Consider the following 27,178-nt stretch of genomic DNA (forward strand, 5'->3'; position numbering starts at 1 on the left):
TTTGTTAGGGTTGCTGTAGCCCAAAGACCCCAGGGGCTGCTTCCAACACCCAGGCATCTCTCTTCAAAGGTTTGCATCAGGGTACTGGCCGTATCCACTCCTTCCTTGTCTGCAGCCCGGGCCGCCCTCACTTCCCGTCCGTCCTCTGTCACCTTCCGTGTGTACGTATCTGCGTCTAATCTGCCTTCTTTGTAATGACTTGGATGTGAGTGGATCGGGGTCGCACCTCAGGCTGGTATAGCTTTGTTCACGTAGCATTTGATGGCATTTTGGAGAGAGACTGCATTATATTGTGTCCATCAGTAGAAGGTACGGATCCGGCACATGCTTCCATCCGTAATAACTGTGCTGTGCAAAACTGCTCATCCTTCTTGCACAGTGGTTCTCAGCTGGGGATGATCTGCCCTTCAGGGCAGACCAATGACAACAATGAGGAAGAGTTGGTCATGTCTGGGGACAGTTTGTGTTGTCACAATGAGGGGATCTATAGTGGGAAGAAGGCAGGCAGGGCCCCCAAATGTCCAGGATACCCATATAGGGTATTGTCCATCCCAAATGTCAGTAGTTCTTCCACTGAGAAACCCCGTTCCAGAACACCAGTCAAGGGGGACCTTGAGTACCCTCCCCCCATCCCACCCCCAAAGCCCAGGGAGATTGCTCAACACAAGTTCAAGAAAAACCTAGCTGCTGTTGTGTTTCTTTCCACAGCTGAGCTCTGTCCGGGAGGCCCAGTTAGAGCGGCTGGAGGTGGCCAGACCCCGAGGGCTGGGGCGCAGGGAGCCGGGCTTGGTGCTGAGGATGGCCAGGAAGCAGCCGCCGCCCTGGGTCCATGCAGCCGTCCTCCTCTGGCTCCTCGGCCTGGGCGGGGCCATCGAGATTCCTATGGATCGTGAGTTCTGCTGTCTTCCTTTCTCTCTTTCTACCCCAAGCTGGGGGTCATCGGAGGGGAACCTTTTAGAGAATCTAGCAAGGGGGCTGGCAGTGGATTCTGTGTGCCACGAGCCAAGGCGGGACGACTCGGCCATCTCTCTCAGGGCTGGGCCAGCCAATAGGGCATTTGGGCAGGACCAGAGGTGGCAAAGTCTAGCATTCCGAGTGCCACTCGGGAGTTATTCCTGCCACCGACCCCTCTGTTGCCTTGACTGTCCTCTAACAGAGGGATCCTGGGGGTCCAAGGTGGTGGGCTCTTCTTAACCCCTCTCTGACAGATCCAGAGCTGGGCACTCCTGGCCTTCTGGGCTGTAAGGATCAGGAATGGTTGGGAAGGGATCCTGGTTTCCAGGGCCACTGTTGGAGAATGCAGTGCTCACTCCTGCTGTTAGTTTTCAACTCCCCCATGGCACAGGTGAAAACTGAGACCCACAGCGCAGGGTTTCCTCTGGTGGAAGCATTATTTGACTCTCAGACTCAAGAGATGGGGAGCTTCAAATGCAGCACTAACAGCCATGGACCCCCCAGCTCTGACTGGAATCCATCCCTAAATGGCCCTTGGTGGACAACCAGGCTCTTGTGCTCTCTTTTAGGTGAGCCCCAGGCCCCCACCCTCCGGTCACAGCTTTGGTTGGGCTCAGCCTCCCAGTGCTGTTGTGTCAGCTTCCGTGTGGCCATACCACTTCTGACTTGGCTTCCAGGGAGAGTGGGCATCTCCCCTGGAATGCCAGCCTTGGCTTGGACTGTCCCCAGCTGACACATGTCTTGGTGAGGGTGGGCGGGTGGGGAGGAGAGTGATATGCCACATGTTCACCAAGCTCTAACCCTGCGGGCCTTTGGTCCTGGAGTTGGTATCGTCTGGGCGAGAGTTGCCACGTGTCTCAGGCCTCCTCCGGCCAATTCCAGGTGAGAGAAGGCCAGGCCCGGAGTAACTCTGTGTTGGGCCCGGGAGTTAGATGGGGGAGGTCGCTGCTCCCTGAAGTCTGTGCATGTGTGTGTGTGTGCACAGGCAGACATCAAGGGGGAAGAGGGGGTTGTGCAAGGCACTGTTCCCATGGAGACCATCTGCTCCGCAGGCTCAAGGAGATGTTCTCATTAACAGTCTCAGGCAGGCCGTCTAACCGGGAGCTGAGAAGGCTGCATCCCGAGAGAAGGGGTGCCGAGGAAACCGGGTTATCAAAGAAGCGTGGGAGGTACATTTCTCTGCCACGGCTTCTTCTTCTCACTCGCCTGCCATGCGGAGCCCTGGGGCCAGGGGTCCCGTCAAGGGACCCTATAAATAGACTGTGCCGGCGTCTGCCTTAAGAATCTGGATTTCTAAAGCAGGCAAGCCACACCGTCAGCCCACCATAGTGCCACGCTTGGGCCGAGAACAAAAGGTCCCAGGGGACGCAGTCAGGGAGGGTCCCCTTCCCGGCCTGTGTTCCTGGAGGCCTGAGCCGCTGCTCGCTTAGGGTCACCCAGCAAGTAGGTGGATGTCCGGGGAGGAGCCTGATCCCTTGAACGCCTACTCCCATCTGACACAAGCGGTCCTCCTCCCGATCTCTGACTCCGCTGCCTCCTGGAAGGACTTCCCGGCGATGTGGGCAGATACCCCTCAGTGCCAGCGCCATCCCCCGCTCGCACATGAGAGGACGGAGGCAAGAGGAAACAGAGCCATGTTCTCCAGCTCGCCAGCAGCTACGTGGCCCAGCCAGGACCCCCAGTATCAGCTCTCCGAATGCAGTGACTGACTGTCGGCATCACCATTCCAGAAACCTGTCCAGTACAGGTTGCCCCTCTCTGGTTGCCGCCAGCCCCATCCAAGAAAGCTGAGCCACTCAGGACGGGCCAGTCACCTGGGAAGAGCGCCTCAGTCTGGCCCCAGCAGGGCACATGCCGCCCTGTAACAGCCTATCCTCGATCTCACCCGGGGCTGAGGACCCTTGTCCAGGACATTCTGACTTTCCCTGTTGCCAGGGTGGGGCTGGGCAGCCGGGGCCCTCTGGGAGCAGTCCCTGAGGCTCCGGCTCTGCTTCAGCCACGGGTGGACCATGTCACGGAGCCCTGGACTGCTGCACAATCCCTCATTGAAGCGCCCCGTCTCCAGCTTCCCCGAGTCCGCCAACAGAGTCACACGCACTCCCTCCCACCCGCCACGTCCCTCCCTCCCTCCCTCGCCGGCACCCTAGGAGAGAGAACAGCGTGACCTTTAGCAAAGTTACAGGGCCACCAGCCTGGTCAACCAGCATGTGCATGCAAAGAAGGGGCTCTGCTCCCCAAATGAAGGGGAGACCGTGGTTCCCCTAGGAGTCCATGTTCCCCTGCCTTCATCCCTAAGAGCACTTCGGGGTGCCTTCAGGGAACACCTGCCCCCCCTCTAGGGGTGGGGGCTGGAGGTAGTGGGGGTCAGAGCCTGGGGAAGGGTTGAGTCTGTGAATAGAGAGCCCCCAGGCAGCAGCTGACCCCCGTGACTACCCTGCAGAGTCCTGTTGGGACGCTTTCCCCTCCCGTTGGGAGCCACCCAGCACATTCGTCCTCCACCTGACTTGGTCCTAAAGCAAGCCCCAGAGAAAGAGACAGGCAGGAGTGTGACAGAGACTCCCAGGACGAGCTGGGAGCTTGGCCCTCCTCATCCCTAGACAGGCTGGCCTCCCTTCTCCTCCCTGGGCCAACGTGCTGTCTGGTCCAGTCTGCCCTGGTGATGAGCTCCCTGAAGGACCGCGTCCAGCTCCGGCTGCCTCAGGAGTCCCCCCTGCCCACGGAGCCTCCCTACTGCTCAGCTTGGCCCAAAGGACTGGAAGAGAAGCGGGCGGAGGTGGCGCTTGGGTGACATGCCGCTGGCCGAGGATGGTTGTGGCAAAGAGCAGTGGGCCTAGAAACAGGCTCTGCAGCTCTAGGATCTTAACTAAGTGACACCCCCTCCCCTGCACATCAGTGACCTCTGGGACAATGTCTTCAGGCTTGAAGCTCCTGTGGACAAAGTAAATCCTTCGTCAGGCTGGACCCAAGAGTCGCAGGGGCCTGGGTTGCTGGTGGAGAGGGGTGGGCTCCAGTGTCAGCCCACCTAGATGACAGCTTCCCTAGAATGGCCCCTCTCCCCTGCTCCCCCATTAATGCCCGGCCCCAGTGGTGTCAGCCTTCCCAGAACCGCCCCATCTACCGCTGTAGACAGGCAGAGACCTGTCTGGACAGCCCTGCTGAGCCTGCATGGAGAAACCTGGGAGTCTGCGCTTTCCCTTGCCTAGCTGTCACCTGCCCGGGCAGCCGCAGGCAAAGGTAAACCAGAAGGTCTCTCTTCAGTGGCCTAGCCCTTCCCCTGTGCCAGTCTCCTCACAAGGGGCTAATGTAGGCACTGTCGGTATGGTAGGACGCACCTTCCTGCCCCAACACCACCTCCATTCTAGAAGCTCCTTCATCCCGCTCTTCTCCGTCTCTCCCACTGCACTCTGAACTCTGGGGCCCCAGGTTGCCCACATCAAGTCCATAAGTCCGATATTAGCCCCTATGTCTAACACTAGTCTGTAAATTCCTGTACAACACATGTAGTGATGTGGAATGCAGGAAGATCACAGACCAGTGGGTGGAAAATCTTGTGGATCCAGTGGCGGTGGAAGCATCTCAGCATTGGCAGGGTGTCCACACAGCTATTCCAGCTCCAGGGCTCTGACTTCATCAGCGATGCTCCATGTGGCTTGTCAACAGGAATGTCTGGCAGAAAGCATGTGTGTTCTGCCTCGAGGGAGGAAGACCGGAGTCCCCAGAATCCTCAGGAGAAGGCCATGCCCACACAGAGACTTCATTTCCTCAAGTCGACAGGCGAGCATGTAACGGCCACAGACTTGAACAATTTGAGTCTCTTGTTCCAGGGTAGGGTTTCTAGAGAGGTCTCCAGCCATGCATAGAGCGCAAGATTCCCTTCGTCCCTGGAGTTCTCCAAGGAGTGGGGCAGGAAGAGATGGCGATGAAAGAAGCTGCTTTCCTGGGAAACAGAGAAGGCGTAATGGGAGACAAGTGAGGCCTTTGGACCTTGGGAACTTCCAACACCCAATCGCCTGGCCCTGAAGCACTGGCTCAGATCCGCCCCCTCCTGGCATCTCAGTCCTGCCCCGACCTCTGAGTCCACACCTGGCCAGTGGGCCCACTTTCTTCAACAGGCTCTTAGAAGCAGCACGCCACCTTGGACATTTAGGCATACTGGTGACATCCTCAAGGAGCCCTGGTGGCACATAGATGAAGCACTCCCTGGGCTACTAACCACAGACTGGCAGTTCAAGGCCACCAGCCGCTCTTGGAGCAGCTCTGCTCCGGCCTCCAGGGTCCCTATGAGCGGAAGGGACTCCATGGTGGTGGGTTTGGGTTTGGGGTTCAGGAACCTCTCCATATGGTCTGAAGCTGTCTTTCTGCCCAGCTGTGTGGTGTCCGTCTCCCAAGGGAGGCACCTCCTTCTCTGTGTGGCCCTTGTGGAATCTGCTCCATCACCCCCTGCTCTTCTCCCACTGTGCTCTGGGGCTGCGGGGAGGAGGCCCGCACACCGCCTCTCCCTGCATGCGGGGCGTGAGGACACCCAGGCAGTGCCGTGTGCGAAGACTGACTTCCTTCTTTTCTCCCCCCGCAATGCTAACCCATTGGAACTAACAACAGCGAGCATTCAGAATGAGCGTAAGTCCCCCTTCACCCCCTGCTCTCACCGCCCCTAGGTGCTTGTGTCTCGGGGAGGTGGGAGGGCCGGAGGGAGGGGTGGGAAGGCAGCCAGGCGAGGAGATGCCAGGTCTGCCGTAGCTTCTTCTGGGGCTTGCCTGCTCCAGAGCCTTGTAGCATCGTCCTCACCACATGGGAAGGACAGGGGTGTGGACAGCTCTTCCTGCTTGAGGGAGAGGTGGAGGCATGCACGGGTGGCTAAGAGGAGGCCCTTAGGAATAGAGCTGAGGTGTTCCATGTTCGCCACCACTCTGGTGGCTGAGGAACCACGGGGAGCAATATTGGAGGATTCAGAGTGAGAGGTCCTGGCTCTTTGGCACACCAGCAAGTCCCTAGAGTCCTCTGTCTGGGCTCTCATCGCAGCTGAGCTATCTGCTGAGCCCCCAGAGCTCAGACCCACCATGGCCCCTGGGGTCTGGAAACCTCCGTGTGCCTATATTCATCCACATCTCTTGTGCACTGAGTGTTGGGACACAAGGACAGATAAAGCAAAAGCCCGGCCTTCGTGTCCCTTGGGGACACTGCAACCTTCCCCCCAAGGGCTGCTTCTGTGCTTCATGGCCCAGTTAAGGAGCTGCTCTCCAGAATGGGGCTTGATGCCCTGCGGACGTCCATGTCTGTGACTCCTGAAATGCATGGCGGCAGTTGTGCCCCAAGTTGGGGGCATGGCCTGTCCCCAAGGCGCTGATGGCCTTCCATGTGCACTGTTGCAGTGTCCCAGCCCCCGACCATCACCAAGCAGTCAGTGAAGGACCACATCGTGGACCCCCGGGATAACATCTTGATTGAGTGTGAAGCCAAGGGGAACCCTGCCCCCAGGTAAGTGGTGCTGTGGGGGAGACCCCACCCCCATGCCTCAGGGCCTGAGGATACAAGGGACCTTCCAGAAGTTGGTGGAAGAATGGGAACGAAAGGATCATGAGGGGTTTTCTATGAACTTTCTGAAGACCCCTCGTAGGTAAGGCAAACCAGGCAGCTGAGAAATCCAGTCTGTCCATTCCAAACATTCAGTGGGAACCTACCCCGTGGAAGAGACCATGTACAGAGCAAACTGCACACTCGGCAGGCTGGGATGTGGGCAGGCTTCAAAATACCAGTGGCGTCTCTAGGTTCGCTGGGAAAAGCCAGGGCTGAGTTCCCCACTTTCTGACCTTCAGGCTCCCACTCTTCCATGGTCTCTTCCTCCACCTCCAGGGTAAGCTTCTCAGCAGTTCCTTGCCCCAGCTAACTTGAGGCTTGCCATCTTAGCTTGCCTCTACTGGTCCTGTGCTTGGAATCGAGAGATCGCAGCAGGCATGAGTGGAAAGCCTGCTGGGGCCAGGTTGTGTCACTGTCCCAGCCGACTGCCCTATAGAGAAGTACTGGGGTCCTCCTGAAGATGAAAAACAGAGATTCTGGGCCAGAGCCAGGATCTAAAGCCAGGCCTTTTGACCTCCGTCTAAATGTGAGCGTGGGCCATAGGCCTCCTAAAGTGGCTGCCCTTTCTCATCAAAGCAGCCCCACGGACTGGCCTTGGAGATCCCCCACCCCAGAATCACACTCCAGCCCTCCAGGGTGGGTCTGCCAGCAGGAGGCAGCATGGAGCCCTTGAGTGTGCACCGGCAGTCAGCCCCAGAGCAGGGAGTCCAGGAAGAAGCAGGAGCCGCCCCCACTGGCTGCCCACAGCAGAAAAAGGAGTCACCCCGTATGGTCACTGGGGCCATCGAACTTGCTTCTGAGACTTGGTGCTTTCCCCGTGCCACCTGCTCCCACCCTTCCTGCTGCTTTTCTGCTGGGTCCTGAGCAGCTGAGGGAAAGTGCCTGTCCAAACCCTGCCCCCCACCCTGCATGGAGAGGGAAAGGGCCGCCATGCTCTCCATCTCAAGGCTAGGCTCTCTGAAAGCTGCTGCTTCCACAGTGCCCCTCCCGCTGCTGACAGCCTGGGCTCACTGATCAGGGGCAGCCATTTGGCCCTGGGGGGATTACAAAATAAAGGTGTCGGGCTGCAGGGCTAGCTCCCTAAGAGGCTGGAGTTGGGGACATAGCAGTTAGGGCTCACATTCCTACAGGAGGTGGGGGATGTCTTGGGTCAAAAGCGAGCTGCCTCTGGATGGGGACATGGCACAGTCACTGCCCCCCACCCGTGCTGCTTAGAGCCTCGTTTTGGTTTGAGGCTGCCCTGGCGGTGGGAGCACAGAAGCCTCTGGAGAGGCCCTCAGGAGCAACCTGGGAGTCTGTTGTGTCTTTAAGGTTACCCCGGTGCTCGCTTGGTGCCGGCTGGGGTTGGGCCCACTGGATCCAGAGCTGGACGTTCATCGTGAGGCTCTGAATATGAGATTGAGGTCCTACAGTTCTCGTCTGCGGTCTGGACCCACCTCACTCCCCTATTGTCACCTCACCGCCACCCCCCACCCCTGCCCACAGCTTCCACTGGACACGCAACAGCCGGTTCTTCAACATCGCCAAAGACCCCCGGGTGTCGATGAGGAGGAGGTCGGGGACCCTAGTGATTGACTTCCGCAGTGGCGGGCGGCCAGAGGAGTATGAGGGGGAATACCAGTGTTTCGCCCGGAACAAGTTCGGCACGGCCATATCCAATAGGATCCGCCTGCAGGTGTCCAGTGAGTAGCCCAGGGCCCAGCACAAACATTAGCCTCTGGAGAGCTGTGGGGCTTTTGTTAGCAGGGTTGACTAGAGAGAGAAACCCTTGACATTCGTGTATGTGTGAGAAAGAGCTTTCTATCAAGAAGCTCTATATATCAGAAAACATCCCAGCCCAGTCTAATTCAAGTCCTTAAGTCCGATATTAGTCCATATGTCCCTCTTCAGACTCACACTCACGCAGCCACGTGCAATGATGCAGAGTGCAGGAAGATCACAGGCCTGTTTGGTTCAAAGTCTGGCAGATCCAATGGCGGTAGACACATCTCCAGGGCTGTGGCCGCCATCAGGGTCAGCCAGCAGGAAGGTGAGGGCAGAGGGGTGCGGAGGGAGGTTCCATGAGAAGGCCATGCCCACCAGGAGGCACCATCAGCCGCTGGCCTGATTGACAGGCTAGACCCCACCCCCACACTTCCATATATCAAGTTGACATGAAATTATATAACTACCACAGGAGTCCTTCTGGAAGCTTGGGGGCATTTGGGCGCCCGGCCTGTTGTACACATCCCTCTGCCTCTGAGCAGGAGAGCAACCCTGCCCAAGCCAGAAAGTCCCTGACAGGAAGTTTCCAAGCGAGGGTCTTTAACAAACCTCACCAGCCACTGTAGGGAGAGGGGTCTTTGAAGGTGGGTGTCCACTTAGGCTTAGGTTCTTCCTCCCTCACCTGTCACTCAGACCCATGGAAGCTGCCCCCCTCCTTTGCTCTCCAGCATCTCCCCTTCCTCCCTCCTGCAGGCCTGCCTTCAACCCGCTCCCTGCCCCTCACCCCAGCCACCACCTCATCTCTCTCTCCATTGTTTCTCCCCAGAATCCCCCCTCTGGCCCAAGGAAAACCTGGACCCTGTGGTGGTTCAAGAAGGTGCCCCCTTGACGCTCCAGTGCAACCCACCCCCCGGACTCCCGTCCCCAGTCATCTTCTGGATGAGCAGCTGTGAGTGTCGGGGCCTGACTGGTGTGCTGTGTCTGAGTTAAGCTTAGGGGAGTTACATGGAGCGGGGCTACCCAAGGTAGGAAGAGCCAGTCTTGGGAGATGCAAGTGCCAAGTGGTCCTGTGGACACAGGCTCCTCAGGGCGGCCGCCCAGCCCCTGTCCTCGCCCGGCTGCTGTTAGCTATGAGAGCCTGAGCCAGGGCTTAACTTCCCCAGGCCTCGGACTTCTCTCTGGGGAAAGAAAGGGGGCGGGGGGCTCGTCATCATCCCTGTCAAAGGAGATGAGGATGGTGTGTGTGTTTGACACGCTTGGCTGCTGTCCACATGACTGCAAGTTCAAGGCCTCCCAAAGGTTCCTTGGAAGAAAGGCTAGGAGATCTTGCATAAAACCTGTCCCTCAAATCCCTACTGGAGCCCAGTTCTACGCTAACCCACAGGGGGTCACTCTGAATCAGAATCGACTCAACGGCAATGGTTGGTTTTTCGGTTTGGTTTGATTTTGGTGGCCGAGGATGATGGTAAGGAGAAGTGAGCTCATGCATCTGAAGGGTTAGGGCAGGGCCAGTCATATTTGTGCTCGGTAATATTTAGGATGAAGATGGGGGAAGGGTGAGAGAAGGGAATGAAGAAGAAGAGGAGAGACCCGGCTTTTCCGTAGGCCGGCTCCTCTGAAGTCCTTACCTGCCATCTTGTCCATGAGGCCATAGGCTTGTGGAGGCAGGAACAGTCTTTGCTGCTCGCCTCTCTGGCCCAAGTACCCAGCACCACTGGGCCCAGCATCCAGTAGGCCCTCGGCAAACTTCAGATCAACGATTTGCACAACTGACCAGTCCTGAGTTGGACTCATTGGCAGCAGTAGTCTTGTCCTTTAAGCATGGTGACTTTAAGATAAACAAACAGCAGTCGGCCTGATAAGTCTATTTTCACAAACCTGGAAGCCTGGTCTTCTGAAATTCCATCAGATGCGGTGCTGGAAAAGCACAGGTGCTGTCGGCAGCACGCTGAGCTGCTTCAACGACGTCATGGCTTCTCAGCCATGCATTCCCAACATCTCTGGGGTTGGAACACGTCTTAAAAGGGATGATGTGCTCCAGTGATTAGAAGGCATCTTAGAATCACCAATGAATTGTGTCCTTTTCATTCCTTTCTTGGAGCTAAAAACAAGATAAAATCCAAAGGTGCATTTTACAAATGATGCTGTCTGAGGTTGTGATGAAATGCAGCAGAGCCAAGTTGAGTGGCCTTGAATTCGGCCAACTAATGAGGGTGTACTGGTCCCAGGTCATAACCATGAAAGAGTCCCAGTCCCTGCCTTCCCCACCCAGGAGCCCACCCTGCTGGCAGAATTGAACTCTTGATTTGGGAAGCATTTGAGGAAGGGGTTCCCTCCCTCTGCCCTTGGGGTCGGTCACATTCTGTGGCGTGAGCAGGGAATGCAGCCTGGCATGGTGGACAGGTCTGGGTCATTCCCCTGCATTCCCCTCACGGCCTCTGTACCCCAACCCAACAAAATCCAAACCTGCCATTGCATCGATTCCGACTCTCGGTGACCAAACCAGCAAGCTTGCAGTGGGCAGCTCCACACTGTACCACCAGGAACCTGAAAATCCTGTTCCTCTCGGGAAAGAGGGGATCTGCATTGTGCGGTGCAAATAGCAATGAGTTCCAATGCCAACGGAAGCATTGGCAGCTTGAGCTGAGCGCCTTGCAAGAAAGGCCTGGCCATCTACTTCAGAAAAAAACAGCCACAGACGACCCGAGAGAGGTTTGGGGGCAGCCAGCGTGTGTGCATCCTGGTGAAACGATTTGAAAATGGATGTCGACAGAGGCGGCTCAACTAGAAAAATGCAGCCAAAGGCCCTGGACTGTGCGGTGGCCATTATTGGGCCAGTACATGAGTTGTTGTATATAGCCTCACCAAAAATTTTTAGAGGCAGAAGCCCCTGCAGGGCGCCGTTCTGTCTATGGTGTCACACAGTGCCGATAACATACGTCAGCATTGAGAGGCTTGGACAAACCCAGTGTCAAGCTCCCGGCCCCCACCTGACCAGGTAAGGCCATCCTGGTGATGATGCGTAACACCCGCCCCCACCTCCGGCCTCTGCTTCCTTACAGCCATGGAACCCATCACCCAGGACAAGCGCGTCTCGCAGGGCTACAACGGAGACCTGTACTTCTCCAACGTGCTGCTGCAGGACATGCAGACAGACTACAGCTGCAACGCCCGCTTCCACTTTACCCACACCATCCAACAGAAAAACCCCTTCACCCTCAAGGTCCTCACAAGTAAGTGCGAGTTTCCGCCCAGCCCCGGGAGCACCCCTCCCCACACCACCGCAGCCCATAGAGTGGGGCTCTAGGATGGCACTGGCCTTGACGTTGACTAAGGAGCCCTTCCGGCTCTCCGCTCAGCCACTCTGGCTGCATTGGACAACGGCCTTGGGTGACATGCTGGGCTTATTCAAGTTGAGTTGAAGTTTAATCGGCAGTCCTCAAACTCCAGTGGGGATCAGAATCACCTGGAGAACTTGGCAATCACATCAAGGCCCCGCCCTACCCTGCACACCCATAGCTGGGGCCTCGGTGCGCCTTGCCAGCCTTGGGTGACTCAGCTCCTACACACCGAGTTGGAGAATCTCCATGTTCGCTCAGTGGTCATCTGGTAACCCACACATGTCCTCGGCTTGGCCATTTCCCTCATCCCCAAATCGTGGCTTGATTATCCTTATTTCCCAAGGAAAGCCAGAGCCTGGGATATCGCAATTGTCGGGTGCATCAGAATTACTTGTGATTCTAAATACTTGTGAGCTGACTCCCAACCTCTGTAAGTGGCGGAGCTCTGGGTTTTGTGTGCCCTGACTCCTTTGGGCTGGGAAACTGTACGTTTCTTGACTCATCCTATTGCTGGCTGCTGTCACGAAGTCCACGACCTGCCCAGGATTTTGCAAGCTGTCCGTGTTGTCTTATACCATGGACTTGGGATGTGGTGGCCGTCAAAGAGCCTCCAAAGAGGCTTGAGTCTGTCTGACTCCTGCCGCGGATGCAGTTTTCGGTCTGTGGACTGTGGGTTTGGGGGAGACTGAGCAGAGAGCACCAAGTGAGTAGGGGCAGCATACACAGGTCCGGGAAAAGAGGCCAAGTCTGGTTGGTTGAAGATGCTCCTGGGTGGGGTGGGGGAGGGAGAAGCCTGGATGCACACCTTGCTCTTTCTGGGCACGTGGGACTCCTGACCCCTGGTGTCCTCCTCATTCCTCGCCCACTCCTGCTGACCTCTGGAACAGCTGGGGCTGAGCACCAGCACCCTCACACCGGCTTTCCACCTGACCTAGGGATGGGCCCAGAGGGAGTTGGTCTTCCTGGGCCCCTCTACTTGACTTGTCCTCCTCCTGGCCATTCTCTCTTCACTTTTGTCTTTCGCCTGCAGTTCCTCTCTTCTTCCCTCCCCCCTTCCCACTCTCTTCTTCCCTTCTCCAAACTCTTCTGTCTGTCTTTGGGTCCCATCTCGTGCTTTTTTGACTCCCCCCCCCCACATGTGACCCACCTACACTGACCTGAGGACCACACGGCCCTTGAGGACAGGCACCAGGAGGAGGAGGGCCAGGAGTAAGCCCCACGGGGCTGACAGCAGGCGGGCTTTCCCCCTCTCCCAGTTATCTTACTTCTCACCAAGGACCAAGGAGACCCCGAAGAAAAACACTGGGCAGTCTGAACTCGTGATTCAGTGCAGGCCAAGGGAAGCACCGGCCAGCTGGCCCAGCAGAGAGGACAGTGTGATCTGCCCTTGACAGCAGAGTGGCCTCAGTACTCAGGACATGGCTGTCAGGATTGGGGCAATGAAAGGAGCAGCAATGCCAGGGGCACGGTGTTGCTCCTGAGTTCCTCAGCATCATCTGCACGCTTTTCCCTCCTCCGTGATTCGCAGTCAGAAGTCAGCCTGCTGCTTCCACCACCTGCAGGAGTCAGTGTGCCTCAGGGAGCAGGAGTCAGTGTCAGTCAGGGAGCAGGAGTCAGTGTGCCTCAGGGAGCAGGAGTCAGTGTCACTCAGGGAGCAGGAGTCAGTGTCACTCAGGGAGCAGGAGTCTGTATCACTCAGGGAGCAGGAGTCTGTATCACTCAGGGAGCAGGAGTCAGTGTCACTCAGGGAGCAGGAGTTAGTATCACTCTGGGAACTGCAGTCATTGTGCCTCAGGGAGCAGGATTCAGTGTCACTCAGGGAGCAGGAGTCAGTGTGGCTCAGAGAGCAGGAGTCCGTATCACTTGGGGAATAGGAGTCTGTATCACTCAGGGAGCAGTAGTCAGTGTGGCTCAGGGAGCAGAAGTCAGTGTCACTCAGGGAGCAGGAGTTAGTATCACTCAGGGAGCAGGAGTCAGTGTGCCTCAGGGAGCAGGAGTCAGTGTGCCTCAGGGAGCAGGAGTCAGTGTGCCTCAGGGAGCAGGAGTCAGTGTGCCTCAGGGAGCAGGAGTCAGTGTGCCTCAGGGAGCAGGAGTCTGTATCACTCAGGGAGCTGGAGTCCGTGTGCATCAGGGAGCAGGAGTTAGTGTCACAGATGATGGAGTTGAGACAGGGAATTGGAGGTGGTGACCAGTCTTCTGCAGCGGAATTAAACAGCGGACATGGAACCATCACTTAGAAGTTGTGTTTTCCAAAAACACTCCTCTCTACCAAGGAGTTAAGGCTGTCTGTGTCCACTTCCTCAAGGGGACCCTATGTCATGGGAAGCGCCTTGCTTCGGATGAGGAGGACACAATGCCCCTCGGTGTCAGGAACAGAACCTCTGAACCTGCTGGTGTGCTCCCGGTGCCTGCTTGACTGGGAGCACGCACTGGGCTGCCAAGCCAGCTCCACGTTCGACTCAGTTACTCAAAATAGCTCAGTGTGTTCACTCTGCCTTCCTGTCTGGAAGGGACACAAGCTTTGCTTTTGTCCCTTTAGAATCAGCTCTGGTGGTGGGAGGCAGGACAGCCAAGTTGGGGCAGCTCCAGGGACCCTGCTCTATCTAGGTTGTTTCTGTCGCAGTGTCTCCAATAGGGAAGAAATAAACCTCACCCATTCAATTTGTGAGCACCCCTGGTGGCGTAGTGGTTAAGCATCGGGCTGCTAACTGCAAGGTCAGCTGTTTAAAACCACCAGCAGCTCTGCAGAAGAGAGACACGGCTTTCTACTCCCACAGAGTTAGTCTTGGGAATCCACAGGAGCAGTTCTGCTCTGTCTTACAGGGTCTCCAAGAGTCAGAATCCACTCAATGGCAGTAAGTTTGGGGCGGTGTTTGTTTGCTTACATTAAAGAAAGGAAAGAAAGCTCTGTAATCCAAATTACTGGCCAATCCTAAATCACTTATAAAAATGACTTTGGAATGCCATTCGAGATAAATCGTGGGGTTCAGCTACCAAAGACTCCCCAGGTTGTCCCCCAGTGCCTTCTGCTGCATGGAGGCGCTGTCGGGCAGGGAGATGCTAACCCTGTGTTCTTCCAGTGTTGAAGCCAGGCACTGTCAGGTGGGGGCCAGGCCTCCTTTACCTGTGGTATGTGAGACCCATGCTGTGTGACTGGGGTCACCCATCGGGACCTGTAGGAGAATAAGCTGTCCCCAGAAGCCCTGCTGCACCCCTTGGCTGCCTCTTCCCTCTTGTGGCAGGTCACTTTCCGCCTCTACCCTCCATATACTCCAGCAGACAGGGCCCTGTGGCACAGCGGGTAAGCCCTGGACTCCTCTAGCGGAAAGGTGGGCAGTTTGAGCCCACCAGCGGGCCCACTGGAGAAAGACCTGGTGGTCTGCTCCCATCATGTTGACAGCCAAGAAGCCCCACGGGCTACTCTGCTCCGTCCCATGGGGACTTGAGTTTAAACTCAACCTGACAGCGTCCGGCAGTATTCCCACGCTGGCTTTCCAAACCCTGTTCAGGACAGGGATGGAAAGCTCTCCCACAAGGTGTGAGGCAGACTTGGGGTGCAGTGCCCCTCGGGGGGGGGGCTCCCTAAAGAACTTGCACACCCGTCCAGCTCTCTGTTGAAGGTTTCAGCTGTCTGCGAGCACGCGGCTCTCCTGGCCCAGCGCCTCTCCCTTAGGCTGCTGGGCTGTGCTTGGCATTTGTCAGGCTGCCCACTTGGCTTCCTGTCAGCTGCCGTCCTCTGCCCCCCCACCCCCCCGTGGGGACTGTCACAACATGAGCCCAATGGCTGGGAAGGGGTGGCATCCCAGAGTCAAGAGCTACTTAAGGACATGGCTGGTTGAACTCCCTGTTCCAAGTTGTCTCCTTTACTAAGGATGAAGTCCTCAAAGGTCTTGGTCCCCCAACATTGGCCCTGAAGGCACTGATCCTTAGGCCTTGTCTTCTCCCGTGCCCCGCACACCCCTCAGAATTCCCCACACAGACACGGGGCCTTTCGCTCGCACTCTCCCTCTACCGTCCCCAAACTGGACATGCTCAGCCTGCTCACTACAAGGTCATTCTGTGGGCAGCGGCATCTAAGAGAGCGGTGGGTGATGTCAGCATGGGATTTCTGGCCACTGCGGAGGGCTCTCAGTCCCCATCTCAGCTCTTGAGAAGCTCCTCGTGGGCCCTTCTCTATCTATCTATCTATCTATCTATCTATCTATCTATCTATCTATCTATCTATCTATCTATCTATCTATCTACCTACCTACCTACCTATCTATCTATCTATTTATCATCTCTCTCTCTCTCTCTCTCTCTCTCTCTCTCTCTCTCTCTCTCTCTCTCTCTCTCTCTCACACACACACACACACACACACACACACACACACACACACACACACACCGCCCCTGTCCCTCGGCTGCTGCGCAAGTGGGACCTGGCTCTCTGACAGTCCTTTCTCTCCAGCTCCCCCAAGAGCTTGCTGAGCGGGAACAGAGACCTTTGCTGGGAAGGAGTTTTTCCAGAGCCCTCTCAGGCGTGCCACTAAGCCTTGTCTCCTTTGTCTGCAGACCTAGCGGGACCCAGCCACTGCCGCCCAAGCCTAATTCTTTTCATTAAAACAACGACTTATTTTATTGTTGCCTTCTTTTGCAGGGTTTAACCTTTTCTTCCCTTTGTTGATTGGTTTATGTGTCTGTTTTTGAGGCTGTTTTGTGTTGCTTGTTCTTGCCCCCCTGCAGAATTCCTTTCCCACAAGGCCCTGCCTTTCCTTTGCAGCAAGCAGACCACTGCCGCCGGCCCATGGTTTTCTGTGGCTTCGCATTTTCTGTTTGGCCTGGCCCTGTGTGTGCCTCCGTGGCCTCTCCACGCCCCCCCCCCACCCCCCGTTTGCTCACCCTCTTTTGTTTATTGCAGACCACCCCTATAATGACTCGTCCTTAAGAAACCACCCTGACATGTACAGTGGTGAGTCGCGGCGGTGACCTGGGAGGAACCTTGCCTGTCCTAACCCCAGTTTGCCTAACCTGACTGACACCACACGGAATTAACTCCTGTTGCCGGGCAGGGCTGACAGGCCAGACCCCCACCACACTGCCCACTGGGAGGGAGGTGGCCTGTTTGGGAGTTTGAGGTGGCTCAGATCGGGAGGTTGGGGTGGAGGGTGGGAGGTAGCCTCTAGTGGCTGGATTCCAGACACGTTGTTCAAACCACTTCAAAAGAGGTTTAGGGAAGCTTTGATAGACATTTGGAGTCCCCTGGGTGGTACAAGCTGTTACCAGCTGGCTACGTCCTGAAGGTTCGAGTCCACCTAGAGGAACCTCAGGAGAAATCCTCGTGTCACCTTGCAGAGAACCAGCCATTGGGGGCCCTGTGAAGCACAGTTCTACTCCGCCGACACACAGGGGGTGCTGGGTTCCGAATTGGCTTCACAGTGGCTAGAGCCCTGGGGCGTAGTGATTCCGCGCTGGGCTGCCATCCGCAAGGTCTGCAGTTGGGGACCACCAGCTGCTCCAGGGCTTTCTACTGTGCTAAAGACTGACAGTCTCAGACTCACGGGGCATTCAACCCTGTCCTATGGGGTTGCTGAGTCGCAGCCACTCGATGGCAGAGAGAGTTAAGAGCAAGTGGTGGTTGCTCTCGCCTTCAAGATCAAGACCGTCTGAGGGGAGGGGAGTCCTCACAGTGAGGATCGAGCAGGGAACTCTGGCTCCTGTCGTTGTTGAAAGAGCACAGAAGGCCCTGTAGTGTGATCGCTCCACTCATAGGTGTCTGGATGCGAATGGCCTGCTTTGTAGACTAGTTTGTGTTCCTGGGTTCCCACTTCATGGGGGGGGGGCATGTCTCTTTAAACTAGGAGTAAGAGCGCAGCCCTGAGTCCACCATCCAGGTAAGTGTACGTGCTGTGGGACCATCCACCCAAACCAATTAGTCCTTGCAGCCCAGCCCTCACCACCCACACTCTTTTGCAAGTTGTAGACCAGTTAGTGGTGCGTAGTTCTGATTCACAACACGGCTGATGGCTCAGTCGTAATAATAGGACAATTGGCTATTTCCACACCTGCGTTCCCCACACCCGTCATCCCACCCCACCCATGGTTCAAGAATTCCTGGTCTCCCTTGAACAGCCAGTGGGATCAGCAGCAGCATTTGCTGGCCCCACCATCAGTCATGACTCAGAAGCCGAGGTCACAGGTCCCCAGGGTGGTCACTGTGGGCTGCGAAAGACAGGAAGTGTCAGTAGTGTGCTGGACGAATACAAACTCTACTTCTGGTGTCAAGTGGGGGGCGAGGAGGCCAAGGCTCTCACTTGGCCCTAAGCAGCAGAGCCTACTGGAGACTCAGCCATGGAAATTGACTGCCTGCAGAAGCAGGGGATACTGGTGGGATTCTGGGCACTTTCTGTTTTCAAGATAATGGAGCCAACCACCATGGTGTCAAGAATCCCAGGGCCCCGGTATGAAATCAGATTCCCTGAAACTTATGATGAGAAGGAGTCGTAAAGCCAGAGCCAACAGAGCCAAAGATCCTGAAGAAATCATCTGGGCCAACCTCCTCCCAATCTTAAAAGCAAGCCATTCAGGAGAGCATGCACCAAGAGGTATTTCATCAGTGGGAGACGCCTGAGTGGCTTCAGCTCCCCCCTCACTGAACAGGTTTGTAAGCAGTGGATACAGTGACAAGCGGGTGAATGGGCCTCTGAAACCAAGCGGAGCTCCTAAGAGCTCACGTGGACATGAGCCCCTTGTCCTCAATCCAACGTGGGGTGGGACTGACCGAGGATGAATCAAGCTGGAAAGGATAGAAGACAAAGCGAGACCTGGGCTGAGCAGAAGACAGCTCATGGGACACTTCCAGGAAGAAGTGAAAGCAAGTGAGACGGAAGGATGGCTGGCGGAGGTCCCCTTCCAAGTGGCCACACGCTTCCTTTGTGCAAGGCCCTGCGTGGGGAGACACGGCGCTACAGGAAATGCCCAGAGCTGCTCTCGGTTTGGCTGTGAAACATGACGCATCCGTCTCTTCTCTTCTGTAGCAGTGGGGCCGCCCTCTAACTACATTTGGTCCTGGTGACGCCAGTGGTAGACAGGTATCCTCAGTGCATATGCCAGATGCCGCCTGACCTGTCAGCGGCAGGTGGAAGCTGGTCTGGGATTGTAAATCCACCCAGGCCAGGGTCACAGTTAAGAGTGCACTCAGAGGCAGAGCGCCTTGGATTAAATCCGGGCTTCTTGGCACACCCACTAAGTGACCTTGAGCAGGTCACTTGGTATCTCGATGTCCTCGTCTGCCGAATGGGTATATAACCCGCCTCGTGAGGCCGTCACAGAGATGGAACGGGATGGATAAATACGCGTGTGGTTCCCGGCACTGCTTCACAAACGCCACTCATTATTGATTTGAAAGGGAGTGGCTTCCTGTTGGCAAAATCTTGTGCAGTTGTTCTCTGCTCCTGAAACTAAGAAGACTTGAAAAGAAGCCATTAGGAGGAAGGCAGCCACAGCTCCACGGAAGGTCTTACGGGGGAGGCATTCCAGGGCAGACTGAAGGAACAAAGGCTGTCCACATCCGCAGCCAGGCGGAGAATTGGGTCAGGAGAAAAGCTCCAACGACAGCCTGAGGAACCTGGCGTTGGACTTGCAGAAACTTCCTGTCAGCAGCGAAAGGGACCCAGTGTTCATAAAGAGTCTCTTCTGGGGCTTGTTCGGTCAACCTGCCGTAGAGCCAGAGAGGTGCATGGGTGCTACCGGGAGGCTCTGCCTCTCTGGGCTGACTTTGGCAGTGGCCTTGGCTCCAGAACACTCAGTGAACTCTGGTCTCTGATTAGCATGCAGCGCTTGACAGAGTAGAGCAGCTCGGGCTTTCGGCAGGTGTGACGGGAGGCAATTACGAGGGTTATTCATTGGACACTTAAAACCAATGTAATTGAGGTAGTGTCGTCTCCCGGTGTCCCCTACAAATCAGATTTCTCTGGGGACTTATGAGCCACAGCCTGTGAGAACAGGAGAAGACTGTAGTGGGGAGTGGGGGATGGGAAGAGGTCAGATGGGCCCACGTGGGAAGAGCCTGTATCCACACAGGCCTGGGCGTTAGCATCTGGGTCCTGAACGTGACTGGGTGTTAGGTCAGTTCCCGGCCCTGAGGAACATGAAGAGTCACCGACACATCGTCAGGTGGGATTGATGGGTTCTCCAGAGATCCCTCCCTCCGTGACGTAAGGGGCCCGTAACCACCCAAGGAGACGCTGCCATCATCCAGCGCTAAGTCTGAGGCAGGCTCCTCCAGGGAGGAAAGTTACACACACTCCCTTGGCACATGGTTCCATGCAAATCCTGCTGCAGCCATCGCCCTTCATAACTTCCTCTGTAGGTCCAGACTTCGCACCCCTCCATCGTGTCCTGTGGTATCCCCTGCCCCTCTTCCAGCTCTCTGTGCCTTAAGAACCCAGCTGAGACGCCTCTGGGGCCTCTTATTTTCTCCTCTGCTCCTTGTGTTTCCCAGCCTCAGCCTGGGTTTACTGCATAGCCAACTGAGGAGAGATTGGATCTTAGCAGAGACTGTGAGACCGGGAAGCAGAGGGGAAGCGTTCCGCCGGTACAGCTCACGAAGACAGAAATCCCCTTCTCCTTCCCCTCCGTTGCTCTTGTACTTGGGTTTGAATGAATACGTTATGACCCAAGCTGAAGGGGCAAGTGGGTTATCTGTTCTTACCCCCCCGTGACCCACTAAGCCCCATATAATGCCAAGACTCGCACCTTTAATGATACGCAACATCAGCCATTCCTCTGGCGCACTGGCTATGACCCAACAGGGCGCCAGCCTCCCTTGTTGGGGGGAGTTCTTGAGTACCAGGAAGGCAGCAGGGGGTCCTCACGGCAGTGACTGAGGGGCACTTGGGCCTGGTTTGTGAAACTCGCAGCAGCAGGTCACAGGAGAAAGACGGAGCTTTCTACCCTCGTAAACAGTGACAGTCTCAGAAACCCACAAAGGCAGTTCTCCCCTATCCCACAGAGTCACTGTGAGTCGGCATCGACTCGATGGCAGCGAGTCTGGTTTAGGCTGTGACATCACTTCATAGCTGTCCTCTGACAGGGACCATAACAGAGGGGCCTGGAGAATGAAGAACCTCAGCCCCCTAAAAGAAAAGCAAAAATCCGAAACACTGCAGGACTGGTGGAGACTGGAAGCATCCCCGATGATCAGCCTGTGAGAGACCTTAAGCTTGGAGCTGAAACGAGTCCCTGGGGTCACCCTGTCGGAGGTTACAGTTTGACTCAAAAACCAAAGAATACCATCCATGAGTCCTGTCCCCCCCCCCCCACCGTCTCCCCAAATCACCTCTCTGAGATCAAATGTTAATCCTTACTTTCAAAGGAAGACGAGAGCGTCCATGGGCAGGGAGATCGAGTGGACAGGAGAGAGCAGGAGAAGCGGGGAACTAGTCTCAAGGAGCAACTGTGTAGAAGCTAGGATGGAGCCTTAACATGTTGTGTAAAACTTCATGCACACGCGCATGCACACGCAATCAGAACAACGTAACTTCCCTCCGTCACCAGAGCCCAACACAGCTTGTGAGCAGCACCTGCTGTGGACTGTCAGCGTGGGGCGGACCCGTAGGGTCAACCCATCCATGCGTCCAGCAGGTCCTGGTTCTCCCCAGGAGGGCAGCCGATTCCATGTTTAGAGCAGGTGGGGAGCGCCCGCTTTGGGGCGAACGCATGCATGATCCCAACGGAATGAGCTGGTGACCTTGGTGAGTCTGTGCCCTCCGCTGAGCCTCAGTTTCCTCTGTGCAAATGGAAGTCACAGCCCCTCAGGTGGTGAGGATTGGCTGCGATGTGAGTGTAGCTGCCGGCCCCGTGTTGGGCCCACAGAGAAGGCACAAGGCATGCTTGGCCTTGTCATACACCTCTAGCTTTTAGGGTGTCAGTCTCTCTTTTTTTCTTTTGAAGGGACCCTGGTGGTGGTGGTGTGATGGTTAAGGGCTGGACTACTAACCGAAAGGTCGTCAACTTGAACCCACCAGCGACTCTGCAGGAGAAAGAGATGACATTCAGCTTCCGTCAAGATTCCACCTTGGACGCCTTATGGGGCAGTTCAACTCTGCCCTGCGAGGTGACCATGAGTCGAATCCACTCAGCCGCACTGACTATGAGTTTGGGTGGCGAAAGGTGGGGGTCGGGGGGGGAGGGTAGTTGGTCCCTTTGTTGATCTTTGGCTTGTTTCCCAGTAGCTTTTCCTCCTGTGGGATAATTTTACAGTTCCGACCGATGACATTTTGCTGTGACCTTTTGCTAGCATGCCAGGGCCCCCACGGCAGACTGTATTAATTTTCCCTCTCGCCCGCCCCCCTCAATGCTTTGCAAGTCCTGTGTGCTTCTGTGCTGCACGCCACGGTGTGAGTTCAGTGTCTACAGGGTCACATCAGGCTCTGCAGATGGAAGGAGCCTGTCCACTGTGCTGGGGCCCCTTGCATGTGGCCCCAGACTTCCCAGCTCTGCAGAGTCTTCAGCCTGACATGACACCAGGGCATCCCTCCCTGAGTCTCCTCCTGCTGCTGCCCTTGACCTTGTGATGTCTTCACTGTTGTGGTGATCCGCTGGCAATGGGTGGGAGGGCGTGGCTTTCTTGGCCTCGGGCTTCCTGGGCACTGAGCACAGGATGCTACCAAAGCTGTAGATCTCTTAGACAGTATAACCGATTAACCGCATAATGAATTAACCCCTTCCGTAGCCCCTGTCGTAGACCTGTGTGTGCTGGAGGGTGGGGGTGGGGACAGGTGAGGACCCCTTCAGAAAGAGCAGTGATGTGTAGGGTGAAGCAGTGCTTTTTTTCCCTGTTCATTCGTCTCCGTTAATGCACTTGCCTCGTACGCTCCTCCACCATCTGCTCTGTACCATGCACTGTGCCAGTCACCTCTTGGCCTCTGAGGTGGCAAATGCAGACAGCTCTCCCCTGCCCAGAGGACAGCCTGGAAGTCAGTGCTATGAAATGCACTCCCTGAGTGGTGAACGGGGGGACGCTGGGCGGCCCTAGGACAGGAGCCCCGCTGGTCCAGCCAGGCCACCACTAGCCCAACACGTGCCACTGGTTTCCAGATTGAAGACACCCCGGGCTCAGATTTCTCACTTGGGCCAGCTGATTCAGGTCCCAGAGAGGTGGCTCTGTTCGCACTCCTGGCATCTCTGGGGACTCCCTGCTCTGATCACCTCTGTTGGCCTCCCCCTCTCTCGCACTTCTCCCGCTGAGCCTAAGCCCCATGAAAGCCCTGTTGGCCGGCTCAGCTCATTAGTAGAAGTATGTCAGCAGCTCCTCTTGCTAGGAATGTGTGCATCTGTGGGCTGCAAGGGTCCCCCTGCCCCCCCCCCAGTTTCCCCCGGCCCTGGGGTCCTGGATCAGAAACTCCTTGCTCTTCTCCCTTCCATTTGGTCCATTTCCATAGAACTTTGCAAAGAACTCTGGGAGACAGGTTCGGCTTCAGTAAGGCGGGCGGGCTTGCATGACCCCTTCCACAGGGAGACACGCTCCTGCCCTGGCAGTCCTCACCTCTGAGCGTATTTAAAGCTACTTTAAAGTGATTTAGAATTTCACTGAGCCCAGGCCAGGGGGGCTTCCCGCAGTCTACCTGAATTGTAGATCACCTCCTCCATCCTATCTGTCACCATCCCACCCCACAACCAATTTCACATCCAATTAACACCCTCCTCCCTTGCCCCCTTCCAAAGTCATTAGTGAGGAGGAGGCAGGGTGTCCTGGGCACCAAAGAGATTTCCTGTCACCTCTGCTCATTAACTCTCCCCGCACCCATGTGAAATCATTAGTCACTCGCCAGCATCTCAGACTGGACCGTTCAGCTGGGTCTCTCTGGCTTGTCCCAGCTGCTTGTTTCCAGGGTCCCGGAGAGCACGTCGTCTGTCCTGTGGTCCTATGCCTCTGCTTTCTTCCACCTCCCATCAAGGGAGATGGCCCATCCTGGAGAACCCCACCTGGGCCTCCCAGATGCTGAGGGAGGGGATACCTCACTGTTCAGACACCCCCTCCCCTGCTTCAGGGAAGGAGAGGTTTGCAGCCCTCGAGGGGAAGCTGGGCTCCCTGGAACCTTTTGGGAACACAGAGCTGAGCTGCTCACACTTGCTGGTGTGGGCCCAGAGCCTCGGACTTCCTAACACACCTCTCTTAATGATGCCCAGGCCCCGGAGGGGTGTCCTAGCTGGGTGGGTGGGCCAGGGCTCAGAAGCTCAGAGGGTAAGCTAGTGGGCGAGGGGTGTGACGACCTCTCTGCAGCCTGACAGCCTTGGCCACGCTGGGTGGGTGCGCTGGGCAGGAGGCTCATCGGAGCTTGTTCTGCCCTCTTTCAGCCCGAGGCGTTGCAGAAAGGACACCCAGCTTCATGCATCCCCAGGGCACTTCCAGCAGCCAGATGGTGCTCCGGGGCACGGACCTCCTGCTGGAGTGCATCGCCTCGGGGGTGTACGTATGGGCGACTTGCCTGCTCTCTCAGAGATAAGGGGTGGGCAGTGGTTCCTGCCACATGCCGGGGGAAGTGGGCATGCCACTCACATAGAGTCCCACTGGACTACTACCCAAAGGTGAATGGTTCACGCCTGCCCAGGCTCCTCTGATGCCACACCTAGAAATCTGCTTCCCAAAGACCCCATGGGACAGCAGACCTACTCTGCACATGTGGGGCACCGCGTGTCTGCATTGGCTGGACAGACAGCAACTCATAACCAGACCCAGTGGTGCTGCAGAAAAAGCAGGAAACAGCCCTGGTGGGATTGGCATGCCCCTTGCCATCTGGCTGTGACTCGTTTTTGCATGAGAAGGGGAGTGGGTGAGAAATCCTGTGTGTGTGTGTATGAGGATGCTGTGCATAGTGTGTGGTCTCCCACAAGGCCCTTAGGCTCTTTGTGGCCCCTCACCCACTTTCTACAACACCCCCCCCCCAGGGAAGGTCAGCTAGTGGGGAGCATGCATTCTCCTGGGCCCAAGTATACTCACAGAGACCTGGGAGGCCCAGACTCTGGAGAGCAGTGGGCCACCATTAGCAAGGAGGTCTTTGTGCCCTGCTTTCTCTCTCTCTCTCTCTCTCTCTCTCTCTCTCTCTCTCTCTCTCTCTCTCTCTCTCTCTCTCTGTCTGTCTGTCTGTCTCTGTCTCTTTCTGAGCCCTTATAGCATAGTGGTTACATATTGGGCTGCTAACTACAAGGTCAGCAGTTTGCAACCACCAGCTGCTTCTTGGGAAGAAAGACGGGGCTTTCTACTCCCTTAAAGAGTTACAGTCTGGGGGACCCACAGAGGCAGTTCTACCCAGTCCTGTAGGGTCGCTGTGGGTCGGTATTGACTCAATGGCAGTGAGGTGATTTCTCTCTCTCTCTGTCACAGTCCCACGCCAGACATTGCATGGTACAAGAAAGGCGGGGACCTCCCATCTCACAAGGCCAGGTTTGAGAACTTCAACAAGGCCCTGCGCATCACCAACGTCTCCGAGGAAGACTCGGGGGAGTATTTCTGCCTGGCCTCCAACAAGATGGGCAGCATCCGGCACACGATCTCGGTGAGAGTGAAGGGTACGTTGTGTGTATTTCTCATTATGATTCTTTTGCCAGCCCCAGACACCATGACCACCCCTTCCTTCCGAGGGCAGCCGCGGGGCGGAAAGTGGGGGACCTCCCACCACACTGCTTCCGTGGCTGGTGTCTCAGTGGCAGGTTAGAGAGGGGGAGGATGAAGAGAGGTGGGGAGGGCAGGCAAAGGAATGGGATCTTCCCAACCATTCCCCACTCCCCCTTGGTGCCTGGGGACCTCAGGCAGGCGGCATTCCCCTTGGATCACAGTCTGGTCTCCCTTCATCGTGTGTTCTGTTCGTGGTGTGCCGTCTGTGTCCTTGTGCCATGGTGCTGTGCTTCTGTTTAAACGCAGGGAGCCGTGGTGGTCCATGGCACCTTTATTTTAATGACTTCCCACCCCCCAAATACAGAGAGGGCCCAGCCGGGCACTAGTGCACCAGGGATCCAGCCTGGATGGGTCACTTCTCAGCCTGGGATGGGACAGGGTGGGTGATGGAGATGATGCGGGTTGAGAGTGATCTTGGCCTCCTCGCGCTGGCTCCTGGGCCCTCGGTCTGAGCACCACATTTAAACCAGGGTGTCCATACCATATCCGTGTTCTTTTCTGGAAGCTGAAGGTCTTTGAGAATCTGATGCCAAGGCCAAGTCTCAGGAAGATGCACATAGCCGTGTTGTCACAGCACACGGCAACAACTGAAAGGGGTGCACTGTGAAGGACCTCCGTGGTAGCCAACGTCCAGCATCTCCAAGCAGGCCTGACCCTGCAGCCACAGCCGGACCCAGGGCATATATGGGAAGTCCAGCGGGACCAGCCCACTTTGCCGCCTGCCACAGGAGGGGTTCCCACGCCCTGGTGCCAATTGGTAGCACACCTGCACTTTCAAAAGCATCAACCACCCAGACCTCCCGCTGAGGGTCTGTGACATTGTCAGTGTGTGTCTGACACTCCGCAGGGGGTTCGAACGCACAGCCTGGGTTTGGAATGATTGTTCTGAGAACTGGCAATACCCAGGCCCACAAGCTGGACACAGGCCTCCTCAGGGCCTCTCTGACGATGAACCTGCAGCATGGGCGGGCGGGGAGCACCTGGGGCTGAGCCTCTGAGGGGGAGCCAGCCCACAGCCCCTAACTCCCTGGTCTGCATCTTTCCTTGACTTCTAGCTGCGCCCTACTGGCTGGACGAGCCCCAGAACCTCATCCTGGCTCCAGGCGAGGACGGGAGGCTGGTGTGCCGTGCCAACGGAAACCCCAAGCCCACTGTCCAGTGGATGGTGAACGGGGAGCCCTTGCAGTGTAAGTCCTGACTGGCACTAAGCCCCGACCCCGGTGAGCCAGCCCGGGTCATTCCAGAGGTGACGGCTGAGGAGCCTGTGGTTCTCAGAGCAACGTGTCTCTCTGGACATCAGCAGGGACAGGAGAGCTGCCTCCCTGTAAGACCCCATGGGGGGTGGGGCTTAACCTCTCGCAGCTAGGGGCTTTTTTGCTCCCTTGAGTTTTGCTCTTCCTCTGCTCCGGGGGCCTTGCAGGGGCAGGGGGCTACAGATTCTGCTTGGGGCATTGGGTGAGGACTGGGGCTTAGACAGTCGAGGAGAGCTCAGTAGCCCACCAACCTTGCTTACCCAGGTCCCGCTGTGCTGAGGGCAAACTAAGAGGTTTCAACACGAAAGAGTGTGGGTGGACAGGAGGAAGAACTTCCCCCACAAGAGCACAGGTGTACATGGAGTTCTTGAACATGTGCTGATTCTGGGAAGATTTGGTCCTGACTAGATTAATGTGGTCGATGGGCCCGATTAACGTAGCAGGCTAAGCATTGAACTGCTAACCATTAGGTCGGGGGTGCAGATCCACCAGCCAATCCACGGGAGAAAGAAGAGGTGGTGTGCCTCCATCCATAGTGTCAGCCTCAGAAACCCACAGGGACGGCTCTGCCCTCAGCTTCAGGGTCAACTAGATGGCAGTGAGTGAGGCGTGTGGTAGGCGGTGACTCCCAAGGCCTCTTCCAGCCCAAGGTCTTGGTCAAGCATCTACATCACACCACCACCCACACCCACACA

At 56.5% G+C, this 27,178-nt stretch overlaps 1 protein-coding gene across 6 annotated transcripts in view; it reads left to right on the top strand.

Moving 5' to 3' along the window:
* Positions 1-798: 798 nt before the first annotated feature.
* NFASC (neurofascin) overlaps positions 799-27,178 on the top strand; it is a 72,729-nt gene continuing 46,349 nt past the window's right edge. For 4 of the 6 annotated variants that reach the window (XM_075540546.1, XM_075540547.1, XM_075540548.1 and 1 more), the window contains exons 1-9: positions 799-889; positions 6,324-6,429; positions 8,014-8,210; positions 9,059-9,181; positions 11,295-11,465; positions 16,474-16,524; positions 23,913-24,024; positions 24,940-25,124; positions 26,286-26,417. In XM_075540546.1, the coding sequence (XP_075396661.1) occupies positions 799-889; positions 6,324-6,429; positions 8,014-8,210; positions 9,059-9,181; positions 11,295-11,465; positions 16,474-16,524; positions 23,913-24,024; positions 24,940-25,124; positions 26,286-26,417 (1,168 nt within the window). Of the gene's footprint in view, positions 890-5,553; positions 5,572-6,323; positions 6,430-8,013; positions 8,211-9,058; positions 9,182-11,294; positions 11,466-16,473; positions 16,525-23,912; positions 24,025-24,939; positions 25,125-26,285; positions 26,418-27,178 lie in introns of all 6 variants that reach the window. The other 2 variants (XM_075540544.1, XM_075540545.1) reach the window with 1 other exon arrangement.

Source organism: Tenrec ecaudatus, chromosome 1, assembly GCF_050624435.1.
Source record: "Tenrec ecaudatus isolate mTenEca1 chromosome 1, mTenEca1.hap1, whole genome shotgun sequence".
NCBI lineage: Eukaryota > Metazoa > Chordata > Mammalia > Afrosoricida > Tenrecidae > Tenrec > Tenrec ecaudatus.